The sequence below is a fragment of the Calypte anna genome, chromosome 1, assembly GCF_003957555.1.
Source record: "Calypte anna isolate BGI_N300 chromosome 1, bCalAnn1_v1.p, whole genome shotgun sequence".
Lineage (NCBI taxonomy): Eukaryota > Metazoa > Chordata > Aves > Apodiformes > Trochilidae > Calypte > Calypte anna.
Window position 1 is genome coordinate 178,976,568 of NC_044244.1, and position 27,591 is coordinate 179,004,158.

Below are 27,591 nucleotides of genomic sequence, written 5' to 3' on the forward strand. Positions count from 1 at the left end.
AGCAAATACTTTATGCTACCTGAAAACATATGAATTTGATTATATCAGACAAATTCAAGAGCAGTTTAACTTCACTGTAACCTGGCTTGGTTCTACATGGAGCTCACCTTACATATGCCTCTGGCAACCAACATTGCTTTTTGGAGGCCACCTTTCTCACTACTTAGTGCATAGATAGCATCAAGTAAGAGTTAATTTGGTGTGCAACAACCAGCTGTCCCATATAAAGCAAACCCATTTCTTCGATTCACTGAAAACCACCCTATTGGATTAGGCCATTGAACTCCAGCTAAAAGTGACCCTGATTCGCCTGCTAGGCATGAGCTGCATCCTGTTAGATTTAATAAGTAATTAGTTCTTTATCTTGGTCAGATTTCTTCATTTGTTTTCCTGATTATATTAAGGAGTAGAGATTTTTGTATATTAATCATCCTTGGGGTTTCCATTTTCCTTGTATACTCTGGCTATGTATTAAACTTCTCAGCATTGCTTACATACTCTGAAGTGCTTCTTTTTCAAATGTGCTCCTTTTCCTAGGATGAGAAAATGAAGAGGGCTTCTATGCATACAGGACAGTAGAAAATCAGAGTCTGCTGTAATGTTCAAAGTACAGATGTTCAACAGCTCACCCAGCTACTCCCTTTGAGGCAGGACAGAGACTCTGCAGCAGCTGCTGGGCCTAAATCCAATTCCTTTGCCAGATGTTTCCTTCTTTCTTAAGAAGGAAACTGCTTCAAATGCTCCTGGATTAATTTTTACTATGCTTGGAATTTCCATTATCTTCCTTATTCTCTTGTATTTTCAACTACTCCTTATTCAGCTTGTGTTTTCAATTATGGTAATTTCATGTTCTACTTGCATATGGAAGAACTGAAGCTAAAAACTTCAGATGAAACCAAGATCTGCTCCTGCACTAATACTGCTGCAGAACTGAATTACAACCAGAGTGCTTTTTTCTAAGAAGTAAAAAATGCTGTCTGTGGGAAAACCAAATGAATAAAATGATTCAACCAGTTAGCAGATTATATATACCAGATTCAAAACATAATAATAATGGTGATAATAATGGTAATAGTAATAATAATAACAATAATAGCAATAATCATAATAATATGATACTAGATTGCACCAACTAGAAAAATTTTAAAAAACCCAAAAGTTTTAAAGACAAACCTACTACAGAAACCTTGTTTAAAATTAAGTTCCTGGCTGAAACTGTCAGTTCAGGAATTGGATGACTAATAAGAAGAGTTTGGTTGTTAATGATACTACAGAATTAATGTTTGAAAGTTGGCTTTTATAGATTATTGGGTTTCTGTGAAGTCCTGTCATGGGACTTCAAACTCACTTAGAGCCAAAACAATTTTCTTTTTGTCTTTGTCAGTTGTTGTCCTTGCGTATGACGAGGGTCAGCATTCTTAAGGACAATAACTTGGAACTGTATGAAGTAATTGCCTTGTTCCAGTGTGTTAATTAGGACCTTGAAGTTAAAAGTAACCTCCCAGCAATGAACCAAGGGCTCTGTGGCTCCTTGGCATGCTGCGTGGTTTGTTGCTGTGTTGTTAAAACTTTTTTCATGTTGTTGATGGAACAGCTTAGCTATCCAAGGACAAAAGCCAAGGTGGCTAAATACCTCACAGTTAGAGACTTGTGTTGCACACTAGAGAAAAGGTTAACATGGAATGTGGATATTTCTTGGTGCTCTGGCTGCTGGGAGAGAAAAGATGGATTTCAGGGCTTGATGGCATTCATCAGTAGGGCTCTGATTTTCCAGCTTGTAAAAAAGTTGAGTCAGTTAAATACGTTACTTATACCCTGAACAACAGCATAAAGTATGAGTTGGATGTGGAGAAGCTAGAAAAACAAATATCACAAACAGCAAGCTTTTAAGGAATGAATTTATTTATTTATGACTTACATCTTACAGTCATTAAGATTGTTAAAAAACAGGAATGCCTTTCTAATGGTACAAGAAGCAAGTATGACCATCATTTAAATATTTGGCCAATAGTAATTTAAATATTTGGCCAATAGTCTAGAACCCTAACTTGCATATCTGCCCATATGTCCTCTCGCCAAATGTGCTACTCATTCTCATTCTCTCCTGGAAACCCATCCATCCTGTTTGTTACTTCACCCCCCTTTCAACACCCATGCATTTAGGGCTGTAGGCATCCAGCTCTCAGCACCCTCCTGCAGGACAAGGTTTTTAAACATTCACAGCATCACCTGGGCAGGAGATTAAAATGAAAACAAAGGGAATACATTTACCCAGGGTACCAATTAATTATGAGAATTCAGTGAAATACAAGGATGTTGAAGCCAATGAATTAGAGAAAATAGAGAAGAAGCAGGAAAATTAAAGAGTCCCCCAGCAAAACTAGGAAATGGAGTTTTGTGCATAGAGCTTCTGATTTAGGAAGACTCTAAATTTCAGATTACCAGATGGGAAAGTAAAATAGAGGGAATTTTTTTCTATATTAATCTTTTTTTCTTGTTCCTTCTTTAGCCACTTGAAGACAAGAGAGTTGATTTAGGTGTTTTTTTGGTTCAATCTAATGCAGCAGGTCCTACCTAACAAATTCATCTTGAGAATGAAAGTCAGAAATCTGGCTCAAAATCTTGTCCTAGTGTATCTGTTCCATTTTAAATATTGGCATTTCATCTGGTATCTTTTAAAATAGATAAATTTCTTGTATTTCATCAGCTGCACTTTAACGTCCCCTACTCACTACTGATAGCACTGAAGAGATAATGTCCTTGATGGTTTTAGAGTCTTCCCTGTGAAGCAGGCTCCTAATATTGGAGAATGCACATTAATAGGTTTTACTTTTATGGATGTAATCTGTGTTCTCTGTGTGATGGTATGAGAAAAAGAAAGAGGTAGAGAGAAAACAGCAGGAACTTTTTTGTCTTACTGTAAAAAAATCTGACTTTCAGGGCAAAGAACAGTGATGGGTTTTGTGTACTGACAATTGCAGTACCAAAAGAGTATCACTTTTAAGTCCTACACAGAATGTTCCTGTGATGAGGATTCATTTAGTACATCAGTTTACCTTAGCAGCAGCAAGGTACTCAGCTCTTGGGATGAGGAATTAATCTTCTCAAAGGCTTTAGAAAACAGTTAAAAATAAACCAGGATCACTTAAAACATCTTTTCAGGTGGTGGTTGTTAATCTGCTCGCCTCCACATCTAGTGTCCAGGCCTAATTGCCTGGTATGACCTCTGATGAATTGATCTTACGAATGGTGCTGTGGCTGGATTACTTTGCAACAGATAACCTAAATATTTGCAGGGAGGATTGCCCATCTTGCAGGGCCTGCTTTGCATTGTGTGGAACTGTTAGGATTAAGATGCCTTCATGTAGCTGTTACAGACGTGCAAAAGTGCCTACTTTTTTTCTTCTTTTTTTTTTTTCCTCTCTGTGTTCTGACTGTAGTAAAAGATTTGCCATGAACTGATGGTAAATGAACAGTTATTCATTTTTTCCATAATTTTCAGTTGAATTATGAGCTAATAAAAAGTAGTGGATGAACATACCCAAAACCCAACTGTTTTATTTATGGAACATGTGGGGAAATGTGTAATATTTTATTAACATGCCCAAACTCAAATGACCAATATGAACATATTAATCCTAGCAGTATGTCTAGTGTTTTCTTCTGAAGCCTCTTTGCATTAGTTGAAACTCCTGGCAGTGGGTATAAAAAGTAATAGTATTTTCCAGAGAAGGAACGATCCTCTGAAAACATAAGAGATTTCCAACTAAGAATAATCAAGGGCAGAAATTCTGCAGCCACCATGAATTCTTCCAGATGCTGAGCCAGCACATGATTAAAACAGTGGTTGTCGTGGGGAACTTAAACCATTCCTGTATGCCAGAAGGACAATGCAGCAGGGCACAAGCAATCCAGGAGGTTTCTGGAGTGAACTGAGGAATGCACCCTGACACTGGTGACTGAGAGGCCAGTGAAGAAGGCACCACCTTCTTACAGTTTCAAAAAAGAAAGATTTATGAAGGGTGGGAGCAGCTTTGACTGCAGTCACTAATAGTGATGAGCCTGAGAGGAGAAAACTGGACAAACAACAGAGTCACAGCTCTGGGCTTCAAGAGAGCAGACTTTGGCCTCTTCAGGAGTCTACCTAGAAGAATGCCATGGGAGAAGATCCTGGAGAGAAGACAGCTGTTTGACTTTTGAGAATCATATCTTCCTCAAGCTCAAGAACAGTCCAACAAGCGGGAAAGCAAGCAAAGATAGCAGGAGAACTGCATGTATGGACAAGGAGCTTCTGGCAGAACTCAAACACCAAATGGAAGCCTGTGGGAGTGTATTTGGTTTGCATGGGCAGGTTTTGGCAGGGTGGCCTCTGTGAGGAGAGGCTGGGGCTGCCCCATGCCAGACACAGTTCCAGCCAGCTTCACATTGGACATATTGCAGCACCCAGCTGAGCCATCAGGGAAGCTTGTGGTGCCCCTGGGAAAACTTATATAAGACAGAGGCAAAACACTGCACAGGCAGTGAGGACTGAGGATAAAAAGTGTGAGAAACAGGTCAGAGAAGAAGGAGGTGGGGGCAATGCTTCAGGTGCCACAGCAGACATTCCGTATACCCCATGGGCAAGCCATGGTGCAGGTATCCACACTGCAGGCCATGGAGACCTGAAGCAAGTGAAAGGAACTGCAGTCTGTTGGGAACCCACATAGGAGCAGGTTTTCCTGCCACAGAGGAACTGTGGTCCATGGAGGAACCATGCTGAAGCAGATTTATTCTGAAGAACTAAAGTTCATGCAGAGGACCCATGCTGGAACAGTTCTTGAAGGACTGCAATGTATGGAGAGAGGCCATGATGGAGCAGTGCAAAAACGTGAGGAGGAAGGAGCAGCACAGACAAACTGCAATGAACCGACCAGGACTGACCATAATCCCTCATTCACCTGTGGGTGGGGTAGAAATGTGGGGAATGAAGGAACAAAGCTAAGCCTGGAAAAAGGGAGGGATGAGGGGAAGGTGTGGTTTCAATTTGTCTGTGTTTCTCAATATCCAAACCTATTTTAATTGGCATAAATTTAATTAGTTTTCCCTAAATGAAGTCTGTTTTGCCAGTGACAGTAACTGGTAAGCGATCTCCCTGACTTTGTCCTGACCTATCAGCTTTTCCATCTCATTTTCTTCCTCCATCCTGTTAAGGAGGGGCAGTGAGAGAGTTCCTGAGTGTGGATCTGGCAGTCAGCCCAGGTCAGCCCATCTCCAGGAGGTAGAGACAGGGACGGGTGACCTGGGAGGAATGCAGAGAGACTGTCCAAGCAAGCAGAGATGGGTTAGTGATGGCAAAGCCCACTGGCAATTAAATCTGGTGAGGGATGTAAAAGACATCAAAGAAGGCTTTAGCAAGCACAGCAGCAGCAGAAAGAAGACCAGAGAAAGTGTGGGCCCACTGACGAATGTGGCAGTGGCACCTGGAAACAAAGGACATGGAGAAGACTGAGGTACACAGTGCTTTCTTCACTGTAGTTTTTACTGTTAATAAAAGTGGCCAGTCAGGCCCTGAGTGGGAACATGTGGCGAAAGGAAAACATCCTCAGTAAGGAGCACTATTCAAACAAAGCTGAATGCACCAGTCCATGGGACCTGATGGGATGCACCCATGAGGGCTGAGGCAACTGACTGATGTCATTGCAAGGCCAGTCATGATCTTTGTGGTGACTGGGTGAGGTTCCTGAGGACTGGAAAAAAGTAAATGTTGCTTCTGTCTTCAAAAAGGACAAAAAGGTTGTAGGGAGGGGGCTGTTGGCTTCTTCTCCCAAGTGAATAATGTCAGGACCAGAGGAAATGGTCTGAAGCCGCAGCAGGAAAGGTTTAGGTTAGATATTAGGAACAATTTCTTTACTGAAAGAGTGGTCAGGCACTGGAACAGCCTGCCCAGGGAGGTGGTTGAGTCACCATCCCTGGAGATATTTAAGGAAGATGTAGATGTGGCATTTCAGGGCATGCTCTAGTGGCCAAGATTGCAGGGGTTTTGTTTTGTTTGCTTGTTGTGTGTGTGCATGGTTGGACTTGGTGATCTCAGAGGTCCTTTTCCAACCATGACTATTCTGTGAGTCTGTGATCAATTACTGGAAGCCATTTCTAAACATATGAAAGTGATTTGGAGTAGTCAGCATTGGTTTACAAAGGAGAAATCATGCCCAATCTACTTGATAGCCTTCTACAACAAAATGTTGAGTTCAGTGGACAAGGAGAGAGCAGTGGATTTTAGCAAGACTTTTGACACCTTCTCTCTAACATGATTATAGACAAACTGATGAAGTATGGACTAGATAAGTGGATAGTCAGGTGGATTTAAAAGTGGCTGAACTGTTGGGTTCTAAGACATGATCAATGGCATGAAGTCACTCTGGAAGCCAATCACTCATGGTATACCCCAGACATCATTCCTTGGGCCGAAAACATTTAACATCTTAAAGGCTTTTAAAATGGTAAAAGTCCAGCCTAGCATGAGAAGAGCCCAGCTGTGAGAAGCAGCTTGTTTCCTCCTTTTCACTGAAGGCTTTGAGCAGGAGGCAAACCTTGTGGAGTTGTAGGTCGGTGTCTATACTCTCATCTGGTTCATTTTCTCGGTACTGAGATTCCAGCAGAGCTTTCAGCTAAAATTAATGTAATTAATAATTGGGAACTTAATAATATCTGAATTTCAAATTATGGCATGAGACATATATGAAGCCTCATACTTCATTATAAATTCTTAATTAGGTTTTGAAAATTATCTTTGGTATGTGAATCTATTATTAAGGAAATCTAGATGTTGGCATGTCTATTTTTACGAAATAAATGTAACATTGCCATTAAAATTTTTCTTAGTGATTATTCACAGAATAGCTCCAATTAATGTAAGACAGAAGTTAAATTCTCTTTAAATTAGTGTTCTCTTGCACTGATGATTGCAGTTATTCTCCACATCTGGCTGCTCTAATTCAGAAAAAAAATGCAGTTGGAAGTTGTCATTTCTTCTGTGAAGGAAAGGAGAAGATAGAGTCACTTTCTAGCTGGTTTTCTGTTCTGTATTGCATTTTCTTCTATATAGGGAGGGAGCTGTGCTGGTCCTTCTGACTGGAAAGCACAAAGCCAAGGGCAGTCTACATTTCTGTACATGATGCCAGGCTTTCAGGATAAATGTGGGTCTCTAGGACAGTGTAGCTGCTCCCCTTGTACACCAGGCAGCAAAAGCAGGGAAGTGCAGATCCCATCTTTCTGGCAGGTGTGTTTCTGCCTCTCTGCACTGTGTTGTTCAGCCACTGGGATAACTCAGCTCCACACCTGCAATGCCTTCTGCACACCCAGGTACTTTCCTGTGGCGCTTTGCAGCTCTCAAAGACGTAATTATACCTTTGATTTCTGCCTCTTTCATTTGTTGCAGTAAATGACCAGGTATGACCAGGCATTTGGTTCTGTTGCTGACACCTGCAAATACTAGAGCTGGGTGGAAAAGTTCTGAGGTTGGTTGTTATTTTCATTTTTGCAGGTGTGCATTTAGCATGTGCCATGCTGGGTCATCCATTTTGTCCACGCTGTCAGGGGCAGCTTACTCAGGGTAGACTCCAGCTGATAATAACCAACAATATTTACACTACATTTAACTAGAAGTCTTTGGCTGCAACTTCAGCTTGTTTTTTCCTTTACTGCTTAATTTTACTTTCACCAGAATACTCCCCAAACCTTTGCTTTCATACGGTAAATATGCAGGAGTGGTGATTAGGAGACTATCCAGCACAAAGATTTTAATGAAATGTTCCTGTAAATGTGCTTGCTTTTCTCCTGTTACAGTTATTTTAAGTGTATGTTTAACTTGCTGATTTCACACACCACTGTTCAGCTGTTTGTTATATATTAACTTAAGCCTCGATTCCGCAAGGTCCTGACTGCCTCTGGATCATGCTGAGTTCCTTTCCCTCCCAGCAGTAAGGGCTTATAGGGTGCTCAGCACCTCGCAGGACTGAGCCCTGACTCCCAGCAACAACAGGCTCTTTCAAAAACCAAACAAGTTTTCTGGAACAAGGTTCATACCGTAACTGGGCAGTATTTTGTGCAATGGATTTTCATACATTTGGATTAAATCTTACGCAGAAGAACAGATCTCATAGTTGATGGCTGCTGGAAGACATAAACATTTAGGTATGTATGGTGGTATTAATTACATTTTACAACTATAGTTTTATTAGTTCTTCCAGTTAAGTGCAAAACCATGAGCAAGACTAATATTTAATCTTTTGTGTGTTGGCTGCAGTACGCTTTGTCCCTCTGTTAAAGTGTCTGTGGTTTTTAGTTGCAGATAATCTGCAGCTCATCTAGCAAAGCCATTTGGGCATTAATCATTGCTGTTCCTAGGCACTGAGCAAGAGGGTGCTTTGTGCACTGCCACTCCATGGCAATCACACTGGCTCTGGCATTGGGGGGCAGACTGTTTGGCTTTACCCCAGCTTTCAGGACCCCCTTGGGGCAGAAGCCCACCCAGCCATAAAGCTGAGCCACTGGTGCTGCCTGCATCAGTGCCTTGTCACCCACAGCACTGGGCTGGAGTTGGGCTTTTTGAAAGGTAGGCTTTGCTGAAGCTGATCCATGGCTCGCATTTTCAGAAGCCAGGATGAATATTTACTAGCCAAATGTATCTTAATGAGGCCATGGTATGGTTCAGCCTGTAAAACTACAGTACTAATAATTACTTTTCCTCTGAAAGGTATTTCAGGGGAAGAGCATGGTACTGGTGTGTGTTGTAAAGTCAGATGTATTTGGCACAGAAAAAATGCTGTAACATACTGTTTCTAAACAGTTACCCTTGTTGTTTTATACGCAGATGAGGACCATAGTCTCCCATTGCTTGCAAGGAAAATGACAGGATCTGAAACCTTTAAATAATGGGGTTTGATTCCACCTATAAGCAAAAAAAATTACATCCAAAAAGGCAGCCCTTGCCTTCCCTGTTAAACTCTGTCATGCTAGGCAAGCAAGGAGGTGGCTTTTGATTTTGATCCTGGTATCACTTGCAGATATTGCTAATTAGGAACTAAAAAATGAACCTGAATTTTGCTTTCAGACATACGTAAAGTTGGCTAAAGACAGGCGCAGTTCTGTTCTGGGGACTGCTAGAATAGCCTCATTTTAATTCAAATACACCTGTGTGTTAATAACCATAACTTCCCCAAATAAACAATCACACTGCTGGCCTTTGCCCTTACTTCCACAATTTAACTACCAGCTGCACACACATTTACATGTGGATTATTTCTTGATATTCGTGTGATTTTAAATGTGCAATAGCAGAGAATCACATATATAAAATTTTGCAAGATCATGGCCCTGACCATGTGCTCTAACTGAAATCATGGTATGAAGACAAGACCTAAGTAGGCTGAGGATTAAGCAATTTGCTGGCTGCCAGTTTTCTTAGAGTAATGCCCATCAAGTTGGCTGCTGTGCTTTTCTGGGGATTAAACAAAAAACCCAACCAAATGGAGGTTTTAGGAGTCTTCAGTAAATTAGAGAGGTTCCTGTGTAACTTTAAGCACAATTAGCTAAGCTAGCAATCCTAAGAAGTTGAGAGTTGTTTACCCATTGAAACAAAGTGGGGAAATGGGTAGAAGTTTACGGGAATAAAAGCAGAGTGCTGATGCCAATGAAGTGTTTTCCAAAACTTTGACAGTAGGATGAAGGCACCACATGATCCCATGTAAGAATATTGCAGTAGAAAGTAGTCACAAGTACTGAATATCCTCGCTGGGAAAACAGCTCTTGGTTAAGGGGAAATGAGGCTGGGGCTGGCTGTATGCTAATGCCCTTTCATTACTATGTGTTAGCAAAGCTGTTTAATACTCACTGTAAAGCCTGGATTTCACTCTCCTTTCATTTAATACTGGGTTAAATCTAGAATAATAAGCTCTCAAAAGCTTAGAAGTTCCAGTAAAATGAGATTTAGCTGAAAATTATGTGTTAGTTTCTACTAGTGTTGTGGCTTTGCTGCCCTGGTCAATGAGAGAAACAAAACTGTTGAGAAAAGAGAACATTGATTCCTTACAGTAGTGAATGTTTTAGTAGAAGTTGCTAGGTCTTATTGCAAACCCTAGAAAGGGTTTCTTTCTCTGAAGAGCCTGACTTCCCTCTGCCCCCCTTTTCTCAGACTTCAGAACAATGAAAATGTGATAGTTGATTTTGAATCATTTCCAAGTGTGATGTATTTGACTTAAGTGTTGGAAAATCAAGATACAAATATTGTGCATGGAGCAGGATGGCTGTTACTTCAGTGTTCCTCAGGCAGTAATATCTGTGACTGAACAGAAGCTGTTTATCAGCCTAATGACAGCAGGATTTCTGATACATTAAGCATCTCCTCTGGGCCTGGTACAGTACAGTATCAAGATCATACTACAGTCAGATGAAACTGGCTTGTAATAAAGGTGCACCTCTGATTCTGGTTAAAAAAAATATTCTGGAATGTAATTGTCTGTGGGTTTTCAGGCCTTCCAGAGTTAAAGCTTTCACATATGTCTTGTCCCTGCTAGGAAAATTACCAGATGCTGACAGGGGGTGTCACCAGTGGCTCAGCTGAACATATGCTGCATATGGCTTGGCCGCCAGCGCCGGACGGGGAGGCTCTGTTCCCTGCTGACGCCAAGACTGCAGAAAACAGGTTTTAAACCAACTGATTTCAACATAATACTAAAGGTTTTCCTTTATTCAGTGTTCATCCTACCAAATGGACTGATCAACCACAGACTTGCATGCCAAATTTTGCCGCATCAAAAGAAGAGTTAGATAGCATCTTTAGTGAGTTCTTTACAAACTGCTGAGGTCCAGAGCAATCCAAATGGCCTTGCACTGGGACTATATTGCATTATTTGTGTTGTCAAGCTGGAATTGAAAGTAGAACAGAGACTGAATTAAAAAAGCAGATTAAACTCTCCATTTACCTTAATGATTGATTTTAAGCTCTGAATTTGACACAACAGCACTTCATAAGAAATTAAATGATCTTTTTCTGGAGAAAGTATTTTCCTGCTTTCCCAGAGAACACCATTAAAAATATTTCCTGTTTGGCATGCTGCCATATAATCTGCATTTCTTTGTGTCTTGTTTGCAAACCTGATATAGACACCCACCCTGAACCACCACCTGCACACCCACCTCACACCCAAATGTCCTGGCACCCTGTATGTTGTAAACACAACACACAGGCAACAAGTTTATACGTTCCCCCATGCCTTTCCAATTCACAGAACTCCTGGGCAGCTCCTGAGACAAATTTAAAGTCTGGACCCATCTCATGAGTCCCATTGCTTGTGAAAGGAGAAATTTCCACTCGCCTTCCTGTGCCCTTCTCCCTGCCCTTGGATGCTCACTTCAGCCTCCTGTCCTGCATCAGCTCGGGTGCAGCCAGGGGAGCTGGTTCAAATCACAGCCCACATTTTAAGCATAGTACTTTAATTATGTGCCCTGGCATGTTGAGAGAATGGCTGCTAAGGCTTTTGTCATTAGATTTCTTTAACCTGAATTTTGACACGTGTTTTTTTCAAACAAAACAAAACAAAACAAAACAGGGCAGTGTGATTGACAGAATCTGAAGTGTCCATTTTGCTTTTTGCAATGTCTAGGCAAAGACAACTCACCAACATAAATTAACTTTCCTAGTAAGAAGACATCCAATCTTCCAGGTTCAGTGCTATCCCATGCCCTTACAAGACATAAATTATTAGGCAAATCTGCAAACTCCAGTTTAGGAGATAAATGGGACGTCATCAAAATAGGCAATTGGGTCTTGAAACAGGAATTTTAGTCTGAAATCCTTTCAAAAAATTGGACTTTAGGGTTTGTCTTCTGCATGGGTAGATAATGGATTATTTTTTTTTTCCTGTGTACACTTTTTATAGCTCTCATCACCACAAGTGCCTGAGAAGCATTGATGGATTTGTCCTTGCAGGCCCGTAGTTTATAAGGTACTACTCCTATCATCGCTTATATTACACATATGGCACTTAAGCTGAGAAAACTGTGCTGAACTGCCAGGGTCAGACAGAAACAAAATCCAGAACCCCTCTTCCACAGCCTCAGTCATAAAGATATCTTTCCTGCTTTAGATGGGGGTTTCATTTTTTCTCAGATGATTTATTATTAAATTCAGGGCTGGTTAAATCCAGAGTTCTTGAACCTCTGCTCAAAACTACTTGGTCCCAGTCCTCCCCTGCTTGAGACAACTTGGCATCTTGGATATACATAATTAACCAGGCCAATTAAGTTTGGTTTTCTTCCACACTGTTTTAGTAGGAAGACAGTTGCCTTATTCCATGGTCTGATCTTTAGAAGTCTTCTCTTTTTTTCCCAGAAAATGCTGCATAAAAAAAAATGCATAGAAGTATACCAATAATATGGAGGAGTATTAACCAGAAAGTGCAAGGAATCTTTTCCTTCCTTTGCAGACAGCTGGTCAGCTTTGACACTTTGAAATAGCTAAAAAAAAAAAGCAAACAACAACAAAACAAACAACAACCCAAGCAACCCCAAACAAAAGCCCCAGGAATCTAACAGAAAATGTAGACACAGGTGCCAGCCAGTGGAAACCTCTGCTAGCTCACATGAGCATAAGTTCACCAGCTTTTAGGGTCTCCAATAACACAAATGACCTGTGCCAGTCCTACCTAATGCTCTCTACCTTACATGGTTTTTTACTTAAATTTGATCATTTATGTATTAAAAAAATGCTCTTTAGTATTTATAGAAAAAGGTAGTTAGTTACTACACCACCAGGGAAAGAGAGGGATAACTATTAGTTATAGGCTTGTCATTGCTTTGAAGTTTTCAGGGATGCTAAATTCAGAGCACATATTTTATTGTAAAGGTTCAGCACACAAATGTTGTAACATTTCACTGCTATCCACTTTATTCAAACAGCTTTTTCCTAGCTTTTCCATTCCACAGGATTTTTGATAGAGTAGATACAAACAAAAAGTAGGAGTTAATGACTGAGATAGTAGACTGAGTTGAGAGGTAGAACTAGCAAGAAGTTTTCTGGTTTTATTTTTCTGAAAAATAAAGAGAAACGTGGTGGAAATGGTATTCAATCTTTTGGCACAAGAAATCTGCCCATGAATGTTACTTTAGTTCAGCGTGTAACAATGACAACAAGTTTATCATTGTAAAAAGAGACTAAACAAAGAAAAGTATTGACACTATTTGAGAAACCCCCCCCCCATGTGGTTCTTTGAGAACATGAATTAAGAAGGCCTAGAAGCCTCCATTGATTCACAACAACAAGCAACCTTGATACTTCCCCCCAAATACTACCTATTATTCCTGCTTTTACTCTTAATGAGATATTAGTTGTTCTGACTTCATGAACGTATGAAAAGCTGTAATAGTTCAGGACTTTTTGCCCTGGCCAGCACAGATTTAACTAAGGTTCATAGCTGCACTATCACCTGTTGAGTTTTCTGTTGCATCACGCTGGGCAAATCGTTCTACCAAGACCTGTTATTTTATTATAATAAGCATCAGAAGCCCGATGATCTTATATAACTTTGCATAATTTCTACTGATGTGGCATCATTCCCAGCAAAGGCCACTACCTGCTTCACTTCCCATCTTTCCTAGTATCTGATGGACACTGTTCCACTGCAGTATTGATGTATCCCTGCTCCCTTCAACACAGCTGAATGATTTAAGCAAGGGTTGGGTGCTTGTGCCTCCTTCTTAAGCCCAGGGAGAAGCAGTGTCCCTCAAAGATCATAAGAAACCATTCAGAGCCCCTTGCTAAGGTTTACACGCAAAAATAAATGAAGTGTGGCAGATCCTCATCCCCTGGCCTGACCAGTGCAAACACCTGTTGCAGGTGGTCCTCATCCCTCAAGCTCTTCAAGGTCCTTTTTCTATGTATTTATTCTCCCACTGACTTACTTTGGCCTTCTGGTTATATAACAAGGCACCTTCATATCCCCAGGTAATTTTGGAAAGCTGCAGTTTCGAGTAGAGAGGACAGGATGGATGGGTAATTAAGTGGGTGGGGAATAAGGTTGATAAAGAGCTCTTAATAGTCACTTTGCATGCTGTCATTTTGAGCAAGGAACATAAATACAGAATGGCTGTAGGGCCATCATGTGCTGCTGTGAGGGCTGTGACATAGGAAGTGATGGCAGGTAGAGCAGAGAAAGAAAATGGTTGCAGAGTAGGACAACCCCAACCCTTTTCCTGACATGCCCATCCTTTCCTCCCAACTAGTCCATATCACATTAATGAACATCCATCTAACGCAAAATACAACTTTTTTTCAAGGAAAAATAAAAAGAAAAATATATACAGTATAGAAAAAAACTTTTTTTTACTAATCTCCTTTCTTCTTGTTTCTGTCTGCTTTACATTGCCACAGTCCTTTTCCTTCCTACATCTTACACTTTTTGAGACACAAAATAAAGGTAGAATCCAGCCTTCCTAATTGGTAATGGGAAGTCTTCTTTGTGTTTAAACACAATGCTCTGTTTATTGGAAACTGCTCTTCTGTAGAACCAGCCATCTCTTCATGTCATGCTGTCTGAATAATGCCTCTTGAGGATGGGGAGAAAGAATAGCATCTCAGTCAGGCCCCGTGGGGTTATAAGTAGCATTCTAGCAGTCTGAAAGGCTAAAGCCATCATTAAGTTGCATGCAGCTGTAGTGGTGTAGGTGGGTGAGTAAGAGCAACTCGGAGATGGGATAATGGTAACCTGGTACACAAGGGTCACTTTTCATTGATGGCATCACTCCATAGGGCCATTGTGTTCCCCCTAAATTAGGTCTCTGTTTAGCAGAGCTGAGCAAGCTCAGTGAAACAACCTCAGGAAAGCACATTGAAAAGCAGATTAGAGGGAAAAGCAGTTTGTTGTGTGTAATTATTTAAACCAAACTGTGATAAACTTTTCTCACTTTGGTCAGTAACTGCCCTTATCAGCAGCACAGTAAATGCAGCAAGAACCAACCTTTCAGGAGCAGCACACTAGCATCCTGCATAAGGGCAAGGATGACTTTCACTGGGCAAATGAAGAAGTTAGTACAGCAGTTAAACCCAAGTTGTCCTTTAAGTGTTTTCCTTAGCAACATGATTCATTTTCTGGAATGGATTTTTTCAGTGCCAAGACAACAAAGGTTTTGAATTTGGAAAATCCCTTTCAATTCGTTATTACTAATTTGGATGCAGATACACACTAATGGAAAAATCCTATATTAATTTCACACAGTTTACATATAAAATAGATCAAAATAATAAGCAGTCGGTGTTAGTTTGAGCTTGCATAAACAAACAGACTCCTCTCATTTCTAAACTGAACAAATTGAGATCTTGATCCAGCTCCAAATGAAGTCGGTGGGGGAGTTGCCTGTAACTTCAATAGATATATGACTCAGCTTAATTCCCCCTGTGGGACTTGTCAATGTGTAAAGATTCCTTGGAGGTTAATTGCTTGCAGGAGAGCCTTTGCCTGGGATGTAAAAGGAAAGTGCACATTGCAGAACTGAAGCACTCACTATATACTGCAGCCTTGAAAAGGAAGTGCCATTTCAAGCAAAGAGATCTCTTATTTCAGTAATCCTGCATTTTATTAATAGAATTTGGTCATTCATTAATTTAGAGTATGTCTTGGAGAGAGATTTCCTTTGCCATCTTGCCTGATAGCAGTTAAATTACGAAAAATGGTTTTATGTTTTACTGAAATTACTCCTTTTGGCTCTTTTTAAATGCTCTCTTTTAATAGTACCTTTTAAAAAAATCACTACTGTAAAATAGACTTTTAGAAAGTATTTTATAAAAGAACCATGAAAGAAATAATAGAGTTGTGGGAGTGGGAATTTCTTAACTAAGTAGAAAGAATCGTTCTCATTTACACTTCTCATATTTAAGTGAATAACTTATTACATAAATGTGCTTTTTGCTATTTGGAGAAAACAGAAAGATATATTTTATACATACCTATTAAAATTTGGAGGGGTACTGTTCCTTCATCATTAAACCTATATAATCTTTCTCCCGTGTCACGTTTTTTGTAATCCTTTTCTGTCTGTATTACACTTGGAATAATCCTTCTCATTCCTTGTCACATGTGCATTAAACCTCTTTAAAATTACAGACTTAGGGCTTCCAAAACCAGTATTTTATTTTTTGTTGTTGTAAGTGTGATGACCATTGTCAAATTACTATTAAAAATCTCATGTATATACCAATCTGGAATTTATTCTCAGAGTTTTTAGCTTCATAAATGACTGTATTTGGTCAGCCATAACATGTAGTGCTGGTACTGCTTCTCAGTTCACTGCAGCCTTTGTTATTCATCTGGAGTATGAGCCTGTAACTATTAGCCTGTAAATAACACAGTATACAGCTCAGTTTTTCAGAAATACCTCTGAAAGTGCTATGAATGTATTATTATTTACACATTTTCAAGCATTCTGAGTGGCAAACAGTATTAATCCCTGAAAAACAGCCAGGAATGCCACTTCAAAAGAATTTTTTTTTTTTAATCGGAAACTTGGATGATATTTTGCTTTTTTAGGATTGTAGAAAAACCTTTATACATGAAGGACTGAAACTTTGTGGTGTAACTCTGACAGAGCACTATGGTTTGGTTTTCTTCAAGTATTGTAAGACACTGCAAAGCATTCAAGTTTATAGTCAGAAGAGTGAATTGTCTTCTTTCTCATTGCAGTCCTGTTGATAAACTTTGCTCTGCATCATTTTACTAAACCTTGGTGTGAGTGCACCTGAATACTATATATGCTTCCCAGACTTTAAAAAAATAATAATTTGGATTAAGAAAAGATTTGGGTAATTATTGGTCTCCGGTAAAGGAAGTTAATCCTGTTCTCAGACAGACTCTTTACTGTTCTGCATCCGGGTTTTGCTAAATATTATGGGGTTGTGGAAGGAGAGACTCTGACTCAATTAAGCTGCAAGAGTTTGTAGATGGTTTTAGCATACTACCAATAGTATGCTATAGAAATAGTATGCTCATAAAAATATATGACAAACAAGTCTAGAAGAAAACTAGAAGAAGAAAACTTCAGTACTTACTTTTAGAAAGCTGACAAATGTCTAATTGACTAAATAATGTTATGTCTGTAATTGCAGTTTTCTAGGTACTTTGTTTATGAAATGTGATCACTATTAGGGAATATGACATCCAAAGGTATTCTTACCCAAGTATGCAAAGTGAGATTTGTAGTATGGCTTTCTAAGAATATTAAGTTCTTGTGAGTATGTTGTTAGTCTTTCAATAAATCCTCATGTCATTTCTGTCTCCTCAAGAAATTTTTAAGCTGCTGAGGAATTTCAAATATATTTAGAAGCAGGGTTAAATCTCTTAAGTTATCAGAGTTTCTTAAGTTTCAGAAATACTGTTGGCTGAATAAAGGAGAGACCCAACCAGTGGGATTATTGATCAGTTTTTCTGATTTGTCTTTTTGTCCAGCTGATAGAAAGAGTACACAGGATGAAGTAGGGGTTCCCTTCTCTTGCAGGGCTTGAAGATTAAAAAGGGTATTCAAAATTAATGTGATGGATATAGGTGGGATATTTATGGAAAGGAATGTGCAGCAACGTAGGAAAATAAATCCATTGAAATACAGATTTGAATAATGCTGTTGGCAGTTTTTAAAGCAACTATTACAGACCTCTAGAGATACAACAGAGGCTGTGAGATAAGCTTATAAGGCCTGTTGAAAGTGTTTTTAAAGTTAATTTCTGGTACAGTTTATGTCTCATATAAATGAAATAATATTTCCCTTACTGGTGCTGCTAAAGGTCATTCTCTTGGCCATATTAGTGCCTTCACTGAGTCCCCTTCAGAGACTTGCTTTTCCTGCCATCCGAATGAAATAATTATATAATTCTTGTCTGTATTGACTCTAGAAATTTCTCTAGGTAGTCTCAAGCTAATACAGATCACCACTGTTGGTCCATATGGAACCTCTCCTTACTGTGCCTGTGTTTCCAGTCTAATCTCCATTTCCCCTTTGCTTCCTATGGCAAGCACTGTAAAGCAGCCACTTTATTGCCTCATTTGAGTCACTCTTCAAAACTCACACCTTCTGTGGGCATACGTACCATAAGGCTGAGGCCAGCAAGACCTGGGCTGGTGGCAGGCCGTGCCTGCTGCTGCTGACTGCCAGAGAATTCTGTGGTCACTCCCAGAGTTATTTGCTACCTCATTTGACCTACATCCCCAAAGCCCATTTGTTTGCCTCACCCCTAACTACACCTTACCTTTGAGAGTATGTCTACAGTGCTCTCCAGAGAAGTAATTACAGAGCATACAGTCACACAGTCTCAGAGGAGGGCAGTGGGGCTGATGGCCTTCATTAATTCTTCAGAGTATCTGTTTTGCTGTCTGCTCTATGATTCTCCATTTTCATTGTGTCTTTTACCTGAACAGTAAAACTGCTCTAGTTAAGTGTACAACTGCAGTCCAAGTGTAGAAATAGTCATAGACAGTGAACTGAGAAAGGACTACCAGTTGTCATGGGTCTTTGTGAGGAGACATGACATGGGCTGTAAGACATTGTCTCACAAAATTTTCCTTGTAGTATACGAACGCTCTTCAGGCTGTACATGAAATGTTGTTCCTGCTGCTTACTCTGAGGAGCAGCAAGTGGTAAACAAAAAGGTTGTGCAGGCATGGAACTGAAAGCCTGGAAACTAAGCATGAGTATCTGAAAGAGATTGTTGATGTCAAGAACTTACTTTTTAGCATTGATGTCTTTAAGGTTAACGAAGCAAACCACACTGAGGAAAATATGCTCATTTGTTCTCCAATAAGAAATTTGTGTTTGGCACCTCAAACACAACCAGGCCTCAGACCAACTTAAATGAAAACAGATTTCTATGTTGTGGATTAGTGTTTTAGGAAATATATACCCACCTACTAAGTAGCTATACTTTTCTGGGGTAAAAAAGAGTGACAAATGATCTGAAGCTTTCTTCAGTTACTTTGGCCTTGCCAGGAGCATAATTTATATCGTGTAAGGAACTGGACTGTTTAACCTGCAGATTATAGCAGAGAAAATAAACTTCGGTTTGAGGAGGGATGAGAACTGGAACGCGTGTGGGCCAAGTGCTACGGAGCAGAAGCCCATGCCAAACACTTAAAGGTGAGCAGAGCACATGTGCCTAGAAAGGCAGAGTGGTGAGGCTGCCACAGCACATCGTGATGACATTTTGAAACTGCTAAACACAACCATCCTTCTGTGACCGGGTGCCTTATACTAGGTCCTCACCATCGCACACGGCAGAAGCAAGAGGGACTTCCCCCCGCCGTCGGCAGCGCTGCGGACCTGGCGGGGCGGGGCAGACCCTGCCGAGGGCGGTGTTGGGGGTGGCCGGGGCCGGAGCCGGGGTCACATCGTAGGCTCAGCGCAGGGGCTACCGGAGGAGCGAGGGGCTCCCGGGGCGTTCCCGCCCCTCCCCGTCCCGTCCCGCCCCGCCGGGCCACCGCCCCCGGCCGGCGCTGCCCGTGTGGCCGAGCTCCCCGCCCCCGCCCTCGGCGGCCGCCGCTGCCATAGCGATGCGGGAGCGAGCGACGGCGGGGACGGGCTGCAGCGGTGGGGTCCCCCGGCTCCCCCCAGGTAAGGCGAGACGCCTCCCGGCAGCATCTCGGGGAAGTTGTGGTGGACTCCGCGCTGGGAGCTGGCTTTTAATTTTCATGTCGTTCTATTTGTTCTCCTGCTTCTTCCCCCGCTTCCTTTCTGCCTGCTCAGGTGCAGCTTCTCCCGAAGCCGCTTTTTCTGGGAACTTTTCTGCCGAGAGCAGCATCTCATTGTTACATGGTGTCTGATTTTGTTTTGTTTTTTTCCCATGTGGAAATGTGCGGTTCAAGAAGAACGCAAGGGCCGGACGAGGTTTCGGTGCCCAGCGGGCTTTTGTCTGGCCCCGAGTGCCGCGGCTCCAGGGACGCGCTGGGCTTGGCCCTGCTCAATTAGGCTTGACTCGGTTCGGCTGAGGTCGGGTCCACTGAGTGGCTCTCCTCGGCCCGTCTGGGATCGGCTCGGCTCAGCCCTGCAACCTGGGGGGCTCCCGCCGCGACCGTGTGAATGAGGGGGATTAAAAACAGCGGCGAGGGAGATTTCAGGCGTCTCAGTGAAACGGAAGAAAATCCTTTTATCTCCTGGGGGACGGAGACTGCAGAACTCCTTTTAAAGTGCACTCGGGAGGGAGCAGCCTTAAAACCGGTGGATACGAACACCAGAACTCCCGCGTTTCACGCGGTGCTCGCGGAATCACTGTGCGGGGGCTGCTGCTGCTCCCCGGGCCCACTCGCTCCAGTCTCATCTCCATGACAAGTCCCCAGAGCTTTTTGCGTCTCCTGGAGGGCTCAGCCGCCGGGCCCCCGCGTCGCCCGTCCCCCTCCTCCTGCCAAGGGCCATCCCCATCCCCGCTAGCCCTTGGAAGCCGCTCCCCCCCCCCCACCCCTCCCGACTACTTGAGTGAAAAGGGGACAAAGAAGTGGCTGGGGCTGGCTGGGACTATCTTTCCCTCAAGCACAGATGAGCATTTTCGCTCCTTTCAGAGTGGGGGGGAGTGCTTCCAAGCAGTGTTGTGTTTTTGATGTTCCCACTGGTCTTTGCAGAGAGAACTGTGCCATGACCTTAATTTTCAAGATGGTGCCAGCTTCAAACTGGGCATATCAGTCGTTTCTGGGCATTGTGTAGCATGGTGGTACAAGCATCTGCTTGCCTGGCCAAGACCCCCATCCAGGGCAGGGGAGGCATGATCCATGGTGTTCACACAGCTTTTCAATACACCAGAGTGGTGTTTGGGCTGCTGGATCTCTCACCCTCAGCTCGAGGGGAGATCCCTCGTACAGCATGTTCCAGTCACAGAGGCCCTGGTCACTTCCAAATTCAAGTTTTCATCATGCTGTCATGACAGCGATAGCTGACTTCTGACTCTGTTTACTCTTGATTCTTGTTTACTTTTGCTAGGGAAAACCAGTTTGCTATGCACTTGATGTAACTCTTAGGTTTATGTACTAGGGGACAGACAAGACTGTCAAGTGTCATGCTGCTTTCTGACAGCAGCAAGTGTAGGAGAAATTATGTATGTTTGCCTCATCTTTGCCTACTGTTTGAGGTGGCATTTGATAGATATGCTCAGTTTATTGATTAAAAGTTCTTGTGTCTTGGGGCTCAGTGCTGAGCACTGTAAGAAGGAAGATTGTGTTGCTGTTGTTGGGGGTTTCTCTCTATACATGTGTATGTAGATTATAGTTAGTGTTGTAATGCAGATGTGCTAGTCATACTGAATTTATTAGCTTGTTAAGCATTGGAGAAACAGGTACATATTGTAATTATTCTGGTCTCTTAAATTGCTAATGAATTCAAGTATACCTTGAGGGAGGTATGGATGTCTTCTTACCACTGCAACACACCTTTATTCAGCAAAAAAGGAATTCCATTTTGTGCATGCCTTTATTTCCTACAGTGGGGCTCAAACTTCTTTAGTTGGTGACTTTGTAAGGAAATATCTTTAATGGTTGCTTTTGTTTTCCTGATGCAGGCAGTGCAGCCTGAGGAGGTCAGCTCACCCAGTGGATGTGAAAGGAAGATAAAGCACAGTGCAGCAGATGAAGGGGAGGCAGCCAGGTCAGCTGGCAGAGACAGCAGTGTGGCTTTGAGCTACCCCAGCCTCCATCTCCATACGTACAGCATTGAGAGCATGACAACATTTCCCAATGGCTGTGGAAATGGCACCACCGTTACTTGTATAGTTATGGATAATAAAGAGCCCCAAAACCACACTGCCTGTGTCAGGCATAATGGGGGATACAGCAGCACCGACAGTCATGAGGAGGAAATTCAAGAGGATAATCTCAGCCCTTCCAAAATGATGCGATTTTTCACCACCCCTCGGAAACGGGCCAATTCCAGCTCCGACAGGCCTCGGTCTCTGGTTTTGATGGGCAACTCGTCCACATGGAATGCTTTGTCTTCCATCAAAAAAATGGGATCTTTCAAGAAATTGAAATCTTCGGTTCTCCAAGGAATTCAAACAAAGGAATGCCCAGACATCTTAAATGAGAAAGGTGTGGGCAAACAGGGTTCAAACGGGGCAGTGGTGAGAGTTCAGACTAACAGGTATTCCTATTCAGGGCCTCTACATGATTTCCAACACACAGTGGATGGTTTAGCTTCTGACTGCTCTGATGTGGAGGAGAGCGATGAGTCTTTCCTGAGGAACACTCATCGCTCACGCAGCATCAGGCGGGCTTATGGTGCTGGCCGCATAAACTTGATAGACACAGATAAAGTTCAGACTCATCACAACTGTACTAGGCCAACATCACCTGTCATCACAGAGCCAAAGATCTGTGAAATTTTGGTGAAAGACTCTGAAAACAACAGGATCATTTATCGGAGAAGCAAAAGTTCAGATAATTTGAACTTTCTGAAAAAAAGCTCATTCAAACGGAAGTCCACCTCAAACCTCACTGATCTTAAGGTTGCAAATGAAAAACAGATGCCTCCAAGGTCTGTGAGTGTTACTTCTCCTGACTCGGACAAAACTGGTGGGAACCCTGAGAGGAGATCCAAGAGGTGGAAGAGCCCTATCAGGGCAAAGGATTTTGACAGAGTTTTGAAACTTGTCAGTAATGTTACTGACGTTTCATGGAAGAAGGATGTCCCTAAGAGTGCTGCTCCTCCCAGCGAGCAGTCCCCGAGAACAAGGTCAAACAGCAGACTGCACGATGACTACTCCCGCAGAGTTTCCAGCAGCACGGATCATGACAGAAAGAGATGCACCTCCCCAGTATCTAATCCAGACTCCTCCTTGCCAGGAACACCTTGTCTGCAAAGCCCTACAGTTGCTCAGGATAAAGAGGCTGAAATGAATGTAGCTGTTGCTGAAGACAAAAGCCTCAGGACATCATCAGGTAGCCCCTGTGCTGATAGCTTATCACCCACCCTGAATGACATTAGTCCATTTCCCAATGAAGTGTTTAATTCAAACTTGGGTGAGCCAAAAGCTACCCAGCAGTTTACATGTGAAGCTGAAAACCCTCATGTTCCAGTCAGGCCAACTACTCCAAAGCCTCAAAGTCCCACGGCAGAGAAGGTCAAGTGCAATATGAATTTCCAGTTCCCAAACCATCACAGCATGCTGTCACTGAGCTCATCGGAGAGTGAGGAGAGAGTCGAAGTACCAGGGCTGAAGCTGAGCAGGAATCCTGTTTGCTTCCAGGACTCAGTGCAAACTGTGTACTATGATGATGGAAATGAAGACAGTGGCATAAGCAGCCACTCTCAGCTGAGCCTCAATTTAGCTTCTGGTGCTGAAGAGAAAAAGGAAGAGGTAAGAAAGAAAGCAGAATCTGTTAGAAGTTATATATATATATATATCTCAGGTTTTGTCTTTATTAATGCAAAACAATGCAAACAATGCAAAATAACCTGAATACTAATAGCTATTGCAGCTTGTTATTGCTAAAATATTCTGACAGCAGTTATTTCCTTTAATATATTCTCTTTGGATGTTAACGTCAAATTATTTTTCCTTTGTGCATTACTGTCAAAGCTTGGGCAGCAAAGCTATTCATGTACATTTTTAAGGGAAGCTTACTGCACCCTGCAGATATACCACCTTGTCATGAGGGTTTGTCAGATTTTGCCAGCCTGAGCAGGCTCTGGCTGTGTTTCCTTTCAAGCTGAAAGGTCTCTGAAGGGTCTGTATATTTTAAAGTAGTGTTAATTTGTTGATTCAGTATAAAGCACTTTGCCTGTGGAAGCCTTGCTGAATGTGGTAGTACTTGTTGAGCAGTGTGGCGTGAAGGATACAGTATAAAGGTTTAAGCATTCACTAGTATCTGATGTTCTCACCGTTCACTGGTGGCCAGGCTGGGGGTTAAACTATCTGGGTATTTATTTGCCTGCAAATTTCAAGCAGTGCTAATTTACATGCTGGACTGAGTGCTTTGCTACTAATGTTTTGGTGGAGACACCAGGATTTGACTGCCCCTAAGACAAATCCATACTCCCAGTAGACAGCTAGATTGTGCTGCAGCTGTCATAACCCTGTGCCCTTACCTGAAGCACTGTTTGAGCTGGCACTGGAGCAGGTGCAGTGATTTGGCGGTGATGGTGAAGAGCTGTCATATGTATCCTGCATACGTTTGAGATAGTGTGGCTCACCTCAGCCCTGGCAGTATACAGAAATTTGGTTTTGAGGTACTCAGGGTAAGGCAATAGAGAATCCTGTATGAATACAACATGTACAAAATAAAGCTGACATACTCTTTAAGCCACCTCAGTTTGACTAAAAGTATCTTACACTTTAGGGGTGAGACAGACAAAGGCAATTGTTGCATCCATAAAAACTTCAGCCTTTCGTGCTGTAAAGTCTTATAACGTTTGTGCAGCCATTTTACTTTTTAAAGTTTGGCATGTTTTTTGCAAACTATCTGTAAGTTGTTACAGGGCTTACCAGTCTTGTCCTTCTGCCAGAGAAATGCCAGGTTCCTGTACTGTAGTGCTTGCATCTGTGGTGAGATTGGAAAAATAAATGCCATGTGTATCAGTGTTGGGGCTCTGAGTTTATTCCTCCTCTGGAGTGCCGGTATTGCTACATCTGTGCTTATTTTCCAAAACTCTCTCTTAAGAGTGGGTGCAAGGAGATGCGTTCACACTTCCAGAAGAGGCCAGAGCCCTAGCGTGGACATACATAGCTGTATTTCTTGGGGATAAAATGGAATTAATGCTACTCATCTACCATCTAGTGGTGATCTGTGATCATGACCCAAGAGAAATTCCGTCCCTCCCCTTGGCTCCCATCAAACCAATACATCAAACACAATACATTGTGTTCATTGGGTGGATAAAAGTTACTGAAGTTTTAGTTTTAACACCACGTTCTGTTATTATCTGACATGCAGTTTAATTTTTTTTCTTTACATTATAACATATTTTAGGTTAATTGGGAGTGCCTTCTAGCGCTTGCTTCAGTTGTCTAAAACACAGAATGTGCACTGGTGGCAGCTCTGGGTTTGTGTGGTGGGGAGGCTGCTGGTGTGGGATGGATCCCTTCGGGGGATGAAGGAAGTGGTGGCCAGGGGATGGGCTCCTTGGCTGCTGGGGCAGCAGGGAGGAGCTGTAGCCCCCTCCCTCTGCTTTGGGCACTGCCTGAAGCCCTCTGTGTGTAACAAAACAACTGCAGCCACCCAGATGGCACAGCTGCATTCAGACCTCTTCTGATCCAAAAAATCGAAGTTTTTGTAGGTGGTAGCTGTGAAGTAGAAGCAGGAGTTGTGCTTGCTTCCATCCTAATATCCAAAGGGGGTAAACTCTGTTCTCTCTTTTACCACTTCTGCTCCACATCCCATAAACAACCCTAAGGTGTGGTACTCAGTGACTATAAAACAGGGAGAGCTGTATAATTTCTCCCTGTCATTTCCTTGGAGGGTTTCATTGCTTGCTTCCTTCTCCTTTACAGCATGTGTGGAGGTAGCTTGGTACCAAAGATACTTACACCAGGTAATTTTTAATTGGAGTTTATTCACCCTGCAGGCAATTTTATGAATGCTGCATACTCACACAACGAGGTCATTTGGGTTTGAACTTTTGACTACAATTAATTTTTAACTCTAGCTTACACCTCTGTGTACCCACCTAGCAAGTTATACCCTAAACAGTTGAGCTCTTGGTTAATTCTCAATCATCTGAGATGAAATGCTGAGCCATGCAGATTTGAAATTTTCAAAACTTTGCCTGAACCTTAAATATACTGTCTTGATGTTCAAATCTGCACTATTTCCATGTTTTTTGCATCTTTCTACATGGATTTCATGTAAAAGCCAATATGTATTACAGTACAGCCACTAATATCGCCGTGGCTTGGAGATACATTTCAGTAAAAACATTTCAAGGTGCTCAGTGGTCAGACTCAAAAGTGTTCTCCTTTCAGGGCTGGCTGCTGTAGCTGGAAGCAAATTTAGTTTGTTCCCTGACCCAATCATCTAGTAGATTAGCCAGCAATTGAAGTCTGTGGGACTCTCCTTCTCTCTATTTTCCCAAATGTGGAAACAATGTTTTTCTCTTGAGTTTCCCTGATAATGTAAAGCTGATTTTGCAGTGTTCACACAAGGGTGTCTGTCCATGAGCCAATGCTTTAGGGATTTTTTTTCTTAGATGATTCAGTCTTGAGATCCTTTTACTTTGTTGGTTTCACCAAAATGCAAGCTTTGGACTGGAGCAGGGGAGGTGTTTAGCCTTTGCTGTTGGTCCTCCCAAAAGCTGCTTCCCAGGGAAGAGCTAATTAAGTGCAGGCTGGATCTGTGCCTCAGCACTGCTTCAGCTACAGAGGCGTGAGTCACCACAGTTTGTTTGTGACTTCAGTGCCTTCCCAGTCTCTCCTCTATGACACTGCCACTTTTATTCCATATAAATAGCATGACGAGAAACACAAACACACGTTTGTGTTTGGACTGTTTCACCTTGTCTTTACTTTCCCTAAGAAGAGCCACGTTTCACTGTAAACAAAAAAAACCTTACACCCTTTTCTTTGGTCTGGCCAGTAAGGCTGCCTAAACAAAACACTGTTCTGAATTTCTTGCAGAAAAGACAATCAAGTTATTTGACATTTCAGTCTTTCAAAAACTCTTAAGAGCCCTTGCTATTTAAGTTGCAGCTGGCAGCTGGCTTCACAGCACATCAGACTTTTTATTACTTAAATACCTTATCTACATGACTATAAGTGAATGATCACCTATAGCAAAGAGGCAACTCTGCTGTAGTTAAGGTGGAGTCACATTTTATTTGCAGGCTGTAATTTAAGTGCTCTAGGACCCATCTGTTGACCCATTTATGTCCGTGCCATGCAAAAGTCAGTGATCCCAACTAATCCATGCCATGCAGTCCCCCAGTGCTCAGCTGATGGCAGAGTTGTGCTGGTCTTATCTGTACTTAACAGTACAGATCTCTGGGCTCTGAATATTAAGCACAGATGGCTTAACTTGGGAGACAGCTTCTGGAGGAGAAGAAGAAGAAGAGCTTTGTAGGAATACAGAAACAATTCATCTCTGTCCTCACCATTCATCCTCCTGATTTTTTGCTTCAAAAGACATCCTCACAGTGAAAGACCAGAGGTTAGTGGCTGGGTGTTCAGTACCCACAAGGAGCATGCACCAGCCAGGAGCTGAGAATGTGCAGCCTCTGTACCTACCACAAACTCCTGTGCACTGTGGGGTTGGGCACACCTGCTGGGAGTTAGGTTGTTTCAGCTCTCCAGACTCTTCTTTTATAATTTATTCACCTCTGGTTCATCCACATACAATTTAGATTGTGGTTTAATCATCTTAATAACTGAAAGTGTGCTGTGAAGGATTAATAGATAAAGTAAATAAAGGTGGGAAGTTTTAGATTAGGTTTTCTTCTATGTGGCTTGCAATTTGGAGGGAAGACTCAGACTCCTGTGGCACTCTGCTCTTGCTGGCCAGAACTGGGCTTGAGGACAGAGCAGCAAAGCACTGTAACAAGCTCTCAACAGCATCTCTGGTGGCAAACTGAGGTTTCCTTTAAAGTGAGTGACACTGCTAAACTCCC

The 27,591-nt window shown here is 42.2% G+C and overlaps 1 protein-coding gene across 2 annotated transcripts in view; it reads left to right on the forward strand.

Annotated features, from left to right (window-relative positions):
• The first annotated feature begins 7,954 nt into the window (after positions 1–7,954).
• The window catches only part of SPATA13 (spermatogenesis associated 13), a 59,981-nt gene continuing 40,344 nt past the window's right edge, over positions 7,955–27,591 (forward strand). Inside the window, exons 1-2 of one of the 2 annotated variants that reach the window (XM_030469596.1) lie at positions 7,955–8,172; positions 21,557–23,350. In XM_030469596.1, coding sequence (XP_030325456.1) covers positions 21,716–23,350 — 1,635 coding nt within the window. In that variant the 5' untranslated portion in view covers positions 7,955–8,172; positions 21,557–21,715. Of the gene's footprint in view, positions 8,173–19,590; positions 19,627–21,556; positions 23,351–27,591 lie in introns of those variants that run through there. The other variant, XM_030469597.1, reaches the window with a different exon arrangement.